This window comes from Maniola jurtina, chromosome 1 (assembly GCF_905333055.1).
Source record: "Maniola jurtina chromosome 1, ilManJurt1.1, whole genome shotgun sequence".
Lineage (NCBI taxonomy): Eukaryota > Metazoa > Arthropoda > Insecta > Lepidoptera > Nymphalidae > Maniola > Maniola jurtina.
Genome location: NC_060029.1, coordinates 9,543,000 through 9,553,524, shown reverse-complemented (window position 1 = coordinate 9,553,524; position 10,525 = coordinate 9,543,000). Strand labels below are relative to the sequence as shown.

At 35.9% G+C, this 10,525-nt stretch overlaps 1 protein-coding gene across 4 annotated transcripts; it reads left to right on the top strand.

Moving 5' to 3' along the window:
• The first annotated feature begins 43 nt into the window (after positions 1-43).
• On the top strand, positions 44-9,665 carry LOC123881176 (kinesin-associated protein 3). 4 transcript variants are annotated; one of them, XM_045904348.1, is made up of 11 exons: positions 44-62; positions 600-768; positions 1,343-1,581; positions 1,868-2,432; positions 2,513-2,613; positions 3,586-3,828; positions 5,509-5,896; positions 6,643-6,761; positions 7,313-7,463; positions 7,898-7,970; positions 8,607-9,665. In XM_045904348.1, exons 2-11 carry the CDS (start codon positions 612-614, stop codon positions 8,716-8,718), a joined length of 2,148 nt encoding a protein of 715 aa, XP_045760304.1. In that variant the 5' UTR covers positions 44-62; positions 600-611; the 3' UTR covers positions 8,719-9,665. The 4 variants fall into 4 exon arrangements, with proteins under 4 accessions (XP_045760304.1, XP_045785806.1, XP_045785893.1 ...); XM_045929850.1 differs by lacking the exon at positions 44-62 and having other exon boundaries at positions 416-768; positions 8,607-8,724; positions 8,813-9,665; XM_045929937.1 differs by lacking the exon at positions 44-62 and adding an exon at positions 417-515.
• Positions 9,666-10,525: the final 860 nt, after the last annotated feature.

Below are 10,525 nucleotides of genomic sequence, written 5' to 3'. Positions count from 1 at the left end.
AATCTGACAGACGGAGGTTAGGGAATGTATGATGGTGATCAGTGAGGATTACATACTCCTTGGTTAGTATTGATATTATTTTTATTGATTACCATAGAGAAAAGTAATAATAAATACTGAATGGACGTAGACTGAGAAATAGACTGTTATTCCGTCTACGCTACTGGACTTCGTCTGTGTTGGTGTTAGCTGGCGGGCGTGCTCTGCTTTTTTGGAGTGGTTTTTTTTTTGTTAAAACTGACTGGAAAGCGCTCTAAGGGGGTGTCGTGCGTGTGTCGGCGAGCGCCGGCACAGACGGGGTCCATACTTGTATAGTTCACGGTTCACGTATACCTAGTTTCCCTAACTTGTTACAAATAACTACAAACTTGACATTGGCTAATCTTTGTAAAGTCAGACGAGAGAAAAAAAAAATACCTACGTCCGATACGATACCTACTTGATTTGGTTTGCCAATAAGTAATAACCATTTGTTACCATCTGTTCTGTTGTGGTTCTGTTTTGTATTTGTTTTGGTACTCAGGAATACTGATGTTGTTACTAATAAATTAATCAGAGATTTAAAAGAATAATTTATAAATTTGTAACATTAAACGCAGGATAAATCTACAATGAGCCCTGTTGAAAGTGTGCCTGTCGCTGTGTTAGGTCATGTCGACGACTATGTTGAACTACTTTACGATGACATTCCTGAAAAAATCAAAGGGTCCGCGCTTATTTTGCAACTTGCACGAAATCCAGACAATTTAATTGAGCTTGCAAGAAATGGTAAGTTCGCCTTAAGTGAAATAATGAAAATAAGTAGTTGTATGTTAAAACTACTTGCCTAGATAGGTCACTTCTACCCTTCATATAATATGTATAATTGCTCTACCCAAAGTTCACAATCCTGCACAAGTTCAATACAAGAAGACACAGCTAATTGTGCCATTACTATTGTACGTGCGTAGCTAAGTAATTATTTTTATACAATGGCGTCAATTCTAGTGTTTTTCTCTAGAGTATCTGCATGTTTTTCTTTTTGATGTTGCTAAAAAAAGACAGAGAATGAATTTTAAATTTAAAGGCTCTATATTTTAGTGCGCTCTACAAATTTAAACAATAGGCTCACAAGTTAAATTTGTCTGTCCTTTTTTAATACTTTGGAAAGAAAAAATGTGAAAACTCTAAAAAGTCATTATCTGAATCAGTACCACTGTGTACAACAGAATTACCCATATTCTTTAAATCTAGTGCTTTTACACAGGAATTTTTGTGAAAGGAATAGCAATACATTTAGAACGTTCATTTTAATTTAGAGTTGTGTACAACAGAAATATCCAGAATAACAATTTTTTTACAGAAGCCCTATTAAGTGCTTTATCGAGAGTTTTGAGAGAGGAATGGAAAAGAAGTATTGAGCTAAGTACCAACATAGTGTATACATTTTTCTGCTTCTCAACATATGTTGAGTTTCACTCAGTTATAATTCAGTACAAAATTGGCTCTCTATGTATGGATGTTATAGATTATGAGCTGAAAAGATATGATCAGTGGAAGGAAAAAGTTGAAGGCAAAAAACCAGTTCTTACACCAGACAAAGTAAGTGCATTCAACTTTGTGGCATAATATTCAAACTTATTAAGTACATATATACTAGCTGATGCCCGCAACTTTGTTTGCATGGATATAGCTTTTTTAAAATCCCATGGGAACTGTTTTATTTTCCTGTAGCCTGTGTGTAAATCCACTGTATATTCTATCTCCATTGAAAGAGTAACAAACATACACACACACACATACAAACTTTCGCCTTTATAATATTAGTTTAGTAAAATATGATCCCATTATTATAATATTTATGTGGGTTTTCTTTACATATTTCCAGAATGAATTACCAAAGAGCCGTATACCAGAACCAAAACGAAGACCAAAATCAGGAACATGGGCTGTGGCTGACGTCAACATACAAAAAACTCGCTCTGTAGTTTCTAGTTACCATGAAGACTTGTGCAATGCCTCTGATGAATTTCTGTCAAAAAACGATGAAGAACAAATGAAGAGAAAACTGAAGACTCTGTCAAAAAGACAGGAACAGTTACTCAGAGTTGCTTTTTACATGCTGCTAAACATAGCAGATAACGTTAAAGTGGAAGAAAAGATGCACAAGAAGGATGTGGTCGGCTTACTGATTGGGGCTATGGAAAGACATTCTAACATTGATCTCCTTATACTTATTGTTTCATTTTTGCAAAAGTTATCCATATTTGTTGAAAACAAAAATGCTATGGCTACAAAAGGTATCATTGAGAAACTAGCCCCATTGTTAGACTCTCCCAATGCTGATTTAATAAATGTCACCTTGAAACTCCTGTTTAACTTGACTTTTGACACTAAATTACGCAACAAGATGGTGAAAGTCAATCTACTGCCAAAGCTTATACAGTTCACAAGTAGGTATCAAATTAATTAATTATATCATAGTGAGTATACCTGCATCTTGCAAGTTAAATCGCTTATAATTTTATTTCAGGTGACGATAAACACATCAATTTGGCGATGAAAATTCTTTATCATTTAAGCTTGGATGATCGGGTTAAAGTCATGTTTACTCAATCAGACTGTGTCAAACTAGTAAGTTAGAAATATTGATTACTAGTTATCCAATATTTTTTTTCTAAAATTTTATTATTAAGTTTAAAGGTCCAAATGCATTTGCACTGCACGATGCAGCAGCGCCTTGCTCTATACAACTTCACATAAACTTTATTTGTCGCGTCGCGTCGTGTCGCTCAAGTGCGCTTTGCTGCATACTAGAGATGCGCAAATCATGTCCTGGAGCAGATTGAACATGGAACTATGGTCAGGAAACATGTTCGCGGAACGATTAGTCCCTCTACATCAGTGTCCCTTTCAGTTAATAGTTAAATATAAAACAACAAAATTATATATATATTTAAAAGAACTTTTACTTTAATCATTATCATATGAGAAAGTACCATGTTTCAAAGTTTTAAAAAAAAAAATCAAAACAATTTAGAAGTATGTAACAACTCAACAAATGAGTTTATGGCGAATATGTTTAACTACCATGACCATTTTATGAAGACAAACAATAAAGCAACAAATATGAAAGAAATCAACCAAGCTCAATCATAACAGTAGACATTTTATTTAAAAAAAAACATGGTGTCAAAATGTTAAAATTACTGTGAACTGTTTCATTTGACAAGTTGGATTGGATCGATATTGTTCCACTATCAGACATAGTTCTTGGAACTATGTATTGCGATCCGGATCTACCCATGTCTACTCCATACAAACGCATAAACTATTGCCGCGCCACGTCGCGCAGCGCAGCTCAAGTGCATTGAGACCTTTATCTCTGATCTCCTTGAACAATTTTTTTGAAACTGCATATGGCAGTTTTATTTGTATACCCAATTTTATTCATATAGATTCTGGTTTTTAAGAACTGTGGAATCTCTTTAATTTTCCAGGACAAAACTAGCATATGTCCTTCCCGGACGCAAGCTGTCTGTGTACCAAATTTCTTTATTAAATTCATAGATTCAAATTTCAAAACAATTATATGTTCTTTTTCAGTTAACTGATATGCTACTACTGAATGTGAACAGCGAAGTGAGCTGTGAGGGCGGGCCGGGCACCACGGACGTGCTGCTGGCTCTGTGCGTCAACCTGGCGTGGAGCGAGCGCGCCGCGCAGCAGATGGCGGCCGAGGGCCGACTGCGCGAGCTCCTCGCGAGGGCCTTCCGACACCGCAATGCGATGCTCATGAAACTTGTGCGCAATTTGTCGCATCATGTGCAGAATAAGCCTCTCTTTGTGGTAAGCTCTTTTTAACTGACTTCAAAAAGAAGGAGGTTCTCAATTCGTCGGAATCTTCTTTATGTATTTATATACGCTCATATCTGCAAATCTATTATGAATTATGAATTTAACATTTTACTTGAGAGATCAATATGAAAAAAAAAAATTATATTAAAGCATTGTTTCACTAACAAAATAATCAAAAATAATTTCCTTAATTTTTTTATTTCCAAGTTTAAAGTAAGTTTCAGTTTCCAGGTTCTGGGTCAGGATTATTCCACGGGATGGTGTTTTATTTTTATGTGACAAAATTTAGCTGTTACTCAGTAACATATTATAAAATTCTACGATGACACAATATATAATATAATATAAAAAATGCACCATATATCTAGTCAATTTAATACAGGACACTGTGATATTTAATATGGTATTAAAAAAACATATTCTATTGATTAAGAACTTGTCTAATAACAATCCAAACTGTATGATGAAATGTCTTAAACCTTAGCACAAAAAGCAGAAACTTGTAGTTGACCATAAAATTGCTTACCATTTTTGACAACTTCCAGTAAATGAAAATTTGACTTAGGTTCAGACTTTTACAAATGTATGTCGGTCTTGTAAGCGAAAATAGAGCATGTAGTTGTATGATGTGCAAACTGCAAATGACTTTTAACCTAAACCAAAAACCTGGTAAAGCAATTTTATGGTTGAAGTTACATTATAAATTAGGGTAAGTACAATAATATTATTTAACATCAAATACATTCCTCATAATGAATAATATAGTGAATATGTTCTAAAAAAAATGATTAAAATATTTAACTATTGTCAAACCATGGTTAAATTAAAAAAAAAAAATTAAAGGCAACTAAATCAAGTTAGAGACTTGAATATTATAGATGATTGTTTACTACTTGATTATGAAATATAACCTTTGATGAAATCACATAAATGTATAAAAATATTTGGCATACAGGTCAAGTTATACAAAAGTTCTCAAAAATGATGACAGAACATAATGGGAACTTTAATTCACACATTACCAAGGGCCATGGGCATTATGAACTATCATTTAACAGCTATGCGACGTCAGTGCCATGGTAAAAGAAGAAAATACATTACATTAATATTTAAAGTGAAGAATTAAAACTACACCACTGGATCACATTTGTAGAGCCCTATCTCTTCTTCTCTCATGTATTTTGTATCCTCTGTCATACTCATCAGTGAGCACAAATTTTATACATAAAGTAATATAAAAGTATGTAACATGTCTGTTAGTAGGTAGCTTCATACAAATGTGCCCATGCTCCTTTGTAAAATGAAAATGTGTATTACACATTATAATGCGAATTACATTGACTATCAACAGTTTTATTAGTAAGGTGTGCAAAAACATTAACATTGGTTTCCAAGACTTTGACTTTTAAGTGCTAAGGTAATAAACATCATACAAACTGAAAATGATCAAATAGTAATCGCACAACATCTATGTAGTAATTCTGAAATGTAGATTCTGAAGTATACAAGTCCAACACTTATTCAAAGCTTGTTGCTCCTTAATAAATATATTTTTGTTTGAAGCACTGGCGGCGAGTTGGATCAGGTCACTTCTTCTTCACAGGTTTCTTCACTCGAACCTGGCCTCTGTGTGTTTAATGCTTAATTCAATTTTAATATGAAACGCTAAAGGAGTTCGTCGGCGACATCGCGGACGCCGTGACCGGCGGCAACGCACCGGAAGAGTTCGTGATCGAGTGCATGGGGACTCTGAGCAACATACTGACCGTGAACAACAACATCGACATATTCGCCGTGGCGGAGCGCTACTCGCTCGTGGCGTGCGTGCTGCGCCTGCTGGACGGCGACGCGGAGCTGGCGCTGGAGGCGGCGGTGGCGGCGGGCGCGCTGGCGGCGGACGAGCGCGCGGCCGCCGCACTGGCGGCGCGCGCGGGTGGCGCGCTGGTGGCCGCGCTGCGCCGCCGCCAGGCCGACGACGAGCACGTGCTGCAGACCGTGTTCGCTTTCCGGCAGCTGCTGTCGCACCCGCGCGCCGCGCACTGCCTCGTCACCCGAACCGGTACCGCACCCAACACACTAGCATACTTAATTGGGATGTTGCAAACTAATCAAACTCTTTATAAGGCGTCAAATAGTATCGGAGCTTGTTAGAAATAGTGAAATGTGGCGTCATAAAAATTTGACATGCTTTTATTAGACGATTTTATTACTTGCTTTCTTATCCATCTATTTTTTATGTCATCGATTATATAAAATGGTTATTAAAGTTAAAGCTAACAGAGGCCGGGAATTAGCCCCAATATCCTTATTGAACATGCGATAGTGTGTCTGTCTATTACCCTTTCACACTTTGTCTCTTACTTAAACTTTGAACCAATCTAGACACTATTTAATACAGATATACATATATAGCTTATATCCTGAAGGATACATAGATCCTAGAAAATCAAAGTGTTCCAACAGGATTTTAAAATCAAATAAGCTTGCATCCTGGAGGATACTTGAAGAAATTGCAAATGTTATTCTGCATTGTGGAGTCTCCATCTTGTGAGGAAGCTCAAGTGTCGGAGTGAAACGTATGTTGAGTGTGTTCCAGAAGATTTGTGTGTTGGTGCTGTATATTGTTTTCTTTTCCTGCTTTAGTAGTGGGAGGGTGGACGGTGCATATCGCACACTGCACGTTGTACTAAGGTACAGATTGACAGACAGACAGATTTGTCTGTTTTGGCGGTTTACATATTAACAAATTAAGCTTTAGGTTCCTTGAATTTCGTTTTAAATTAATTACTTTTACATTGTTCACAGAGGCTCCAGCTTACTTGATCGATCTAATGCAAGACAAGAATGCTGAAATACGAAAGATGTGCGATTCTTGTCTCGACATTATTTCTCAAATGCAAAACGATTGGGCGGCAAGAATTAAGGTGATTTTTGTGTGCATAATTTAAACACATATTTCAATTTTTTATCCATATACTTCCAGATTCTATACATGGCGAAAGGTAAAAAGAACTTTGAACTGGAACTTGCGCATTTTGAAATCCGCGCTCGCGTACGCCCGCATGCACCGGCACACAGTTGCAGCCGACTGTGTTCCTTGCTATGCACGTCACATCTAAATAATATGCACTTTAATATTGTGTACAGTGTACACACTTAATCTCCTTTAGGCCTCATTTATACGAGAGCTTTTTTAACGTCCGTTATAAAGTATACAATTTTTTTTGAAAGGTAAACAAGAAAAATAATTCCAAATCGGTCCTGGCGTCTTTGAGTAATTGAGGAACATACATTAAAAATAAAAAGATCCCGACAAATTGAGAATCTCCTCCTTTTTTTAAAAGGTCGGTTAAAAAGGTCTCGTGTAAATGAGGCCTTACTTCATGTAAAATGCGTTGTGACGCGATTTGATGCGACGCAATTAGATGCGGCGTGTTTGATGCGAATCAGATGTGACGAGATGAATGTGGTGCAGGTGGAGCGGTTCCGGTGCCACAACGGGCAGTGGCTGTCGGTGGTGGAGACGCTGGGCGCGGAGGGCGGCGCGGGCGACGCGCCCGACGACCTGCCGCCCTACCTGTCCGCCGCCTACCTCACCACGCACCGCCTCACCACCACCAGCTCCGGTAAGGGTAATACACGGTTACACAGTTTAACAAAGTTGATTCACTGGCAATTTTTAAATACATTAAAAAAAACACAAACACATTTTAAACTGTTATGCATAGACTAAGTTGAATAAATATAAATCCTGAAGAATTTTATTGAATATGAATTATTAAATAAGTCTAATATTCAACATGGTGAGGTTATAGAAACAAAAATTTACATTTTCTCTAGTGTTGCAGGTTTCTAAAAACGCTAAAATATCATTGTCAGCGTTCATTAGAGTCTAACTTGTAGTTATTGCTAGAATTTTACAGGAATTTTCTGTGTGAGTTAGTTGATAACTAAATAGCGTCGTGTATTATTGCTAAGTGTTAACAATATCTCGCATACTAATCTTTAAAACAAAATACACATAAATTATTTTATTGATTAGGATTGTATTATATTACAGATTCGCAGATTTCTCTGAACGACGATTCAGACAGCTTCTCTGGAGAAGTTGACTTCAATCGTGCAAATAGCAGGTAAGGCAAACTTTTTTAATTGACATTTTTTTATACTAAAATAAAATAAAATACTTATTATAGGCCGATTTTCGTGTAAGACTGTTGTTTCCATTATAGTTCTAAAATACTACACGATGCCGAGACTTTGTCCAAGTTGGTTTAGGTTTCTTAAAAAATCTGGTGGAAATTCTTTGATTTTCGGGAAAAAGTAACATCTTAAAATATGAGCCACGTCAAAATAGATAAGCCATGAAAACCTAGCAGACAGACAGTTCACTGTATTTTATCAATAATATACCTATTGTTGACCACTCTCTACATCGTTTCTACTCAGCTTCATCTATTCGATCTTCGTTTCGTTAAGGATGCCAGCGGCTCCACTCGCTCTCGCAGGCACACTTCTGAACCTCCTCCGTGAGCTCGCTTCGCGCTTTACATAAATACCATTTGACCAAACACAAGATTTAAATGGTGACAGCACTTACACTTTAAAATTCAGAACGCCTATTGTCCCCATAGGTTGGATTACTTACATCAGAACATACTTTATAACAAACAACATTTTAAACGTTCTTTATAGTGATAAAAAAAAAAAGATTACGGTACTCACATGGTGATAAAATACAAAATGTAAAGAAATATCCTCTTTTTCAGGAATACTCAAGATGGACAAAGTGACGAGCTCTTGGGGCTTTCAGACTCGTTATCAGGGAAAACGTCAGAAGATGAAACACTTTTTACAAAGAGCCTTAATGTATTCGCTTAGAGCCTTGTAATATTGGGAGGCATACATTGTATAGCATACACAACGCGTGCCTTTATTTCAGGCAGGCGTGGTGTCTAGCAAAATATATTAACCGAGCCGATGATGTATTGTGGTATTTATTGGTACATTTCTCCGTGCGTTTCTCCATAAAACGTTACAGGATGATGGACTACTATTTTTGTTGTAGATCTTAATCTAAGCTTGTTATTAAATTAAAGACACCTGGATTGAGAGTAAATCATAAAATTATTAAATAATCACAGACATGAACTTTGTCTGAAGACAAGCATAAAAGTGCTCTGGCACATTGATTCTAGAATCATGACGTATTTCGTTGCAAGTCGCTTGCAACACACCACACCACAGTAATTATGCCTGTAGCTTGAATAATTATAAATTTAGGAGCCTTGAAACATCTCCATTTTAAGACTACTTTGGGGGAAATTAAACTAAATTAAATAAATTGCAAATTGTAAAAATATTTAAAAATACATAAAAATGACTAGTTTCTTTATATAAGTATAGCAATTGTTATTCTAGCCATACTTATTCTAGAACGAATTACAGTTTGTTGTGAAAGTACTTCCTGTAAAAAAAAAACTTGTTTCGCTTTGGAACATGTGCGAAACATGCTTATTTATGCGAAATAAAAAAATAAAGCTAATTTGGATAGAAGCAGGCGTTGGAAGTCCGCAATGTAAGGAACCACATGCTCAATTTGCTATAATCCAAAACAGTTCCATTAACAACAGATTAGTGCAGATTTGTCTGTTTTAGTGAATTAGAACGAATTAAGCTTGTGGTTCCTTGGCTAACACGCATATTTGCCACGCTAACGTCAGGCTAGCAGCTGGTGCACTTTTGTAATAGAATTGCTTTTATCTGATGTACCTAATGTAATGTGATACATTTATTTAGTTCTTATCAGTATTAAATAATTTAAAGAATCTTTTTTTTTTACTTAATATCTTTATTTTAAGAACACCTCGTAAGATGACAGCCTCGAAATGGACTAGCTGTTCTGTTTGATAAAATAAAAATATAACAGTTTTATAGACCTCTGACTCAAGTTACGTCCGAATAAGTTTTACTTCAATAATATAATAAAATTAGGAATAGATGAAACATTTCGCTCATTCCCACTAGTACAACTGATTAGTTCAACCTTAGTTCAACCGTTGAACTAGTGAAACTTTTTCCACTAGTTCAACTCTTAAAAGGATTGAGATGCAGTTCAAGTTAAATAGTTGAACTAAGGTACTTGTTATTGATTTGGTTTTTGTTGGAAGGGACGGGCTTGCCGGCGAAATTCAAATTTAATTTGGTTTTTCGCAATTTGTAAACTAATACGACAACGTAGGCTTATAGTATTTTAATTGCGAAAATGGCAGTATCATCCTCACAGGTTTATATCTTTACTTGAAAGGGTCCAGTTTAAGAAATTAATTCTAGTATCGACTAATTTGTGAGAATAGTCGATAGGTACTAGAATTATATACCCGTGGCGACAGTTTATGTTTTATCTTTTCATTATCCTTTAATTTTTATTTATTGGTAACATGAAGCCCAGAGCCGTAAAATCATTAAAAAAATATTAAATGACATTAAACACAGAGCAAAAAATCAACATCAAAAACGACAAACACTAAAAAGTAAAAAATAACTTTTGTTTAGCTACACGTGTAATGTACCTAGGTATGAAGTCGAGCGAGCATATTAAAACAAAATTAGAAATCCAAGAGTGAAGCTCGCCCGACTTCATACCTAGGTACATTACACGTGTAGCTAAACAAAAGTTATTTTTTAC

Bases quoted from the DNA above. Each gene is read 5' to 3' on its own strand.
- LOC123881176 (XM_045904348.1), top strand. From the start codon at position 612: ATGAGCCCTGTTGAAAGTGTGCCTGTCGCTGTGTTAGGTCATGTCGAC. The intron at 2,614-3,585 runs GTAAGTTAGAAA...GTTCTTTTTCAG, and splicing joins AATCAGACTGTGTCAAACTA to TTAACTGATATGCTACTACT. The intron at 7,464-7,897 runs GTAAGGGTAATA...ATTATATTACAG, and splicing joins CCTCACCACCACCAGCTCCG to ATTCGCAGATTTCTCTGAAC.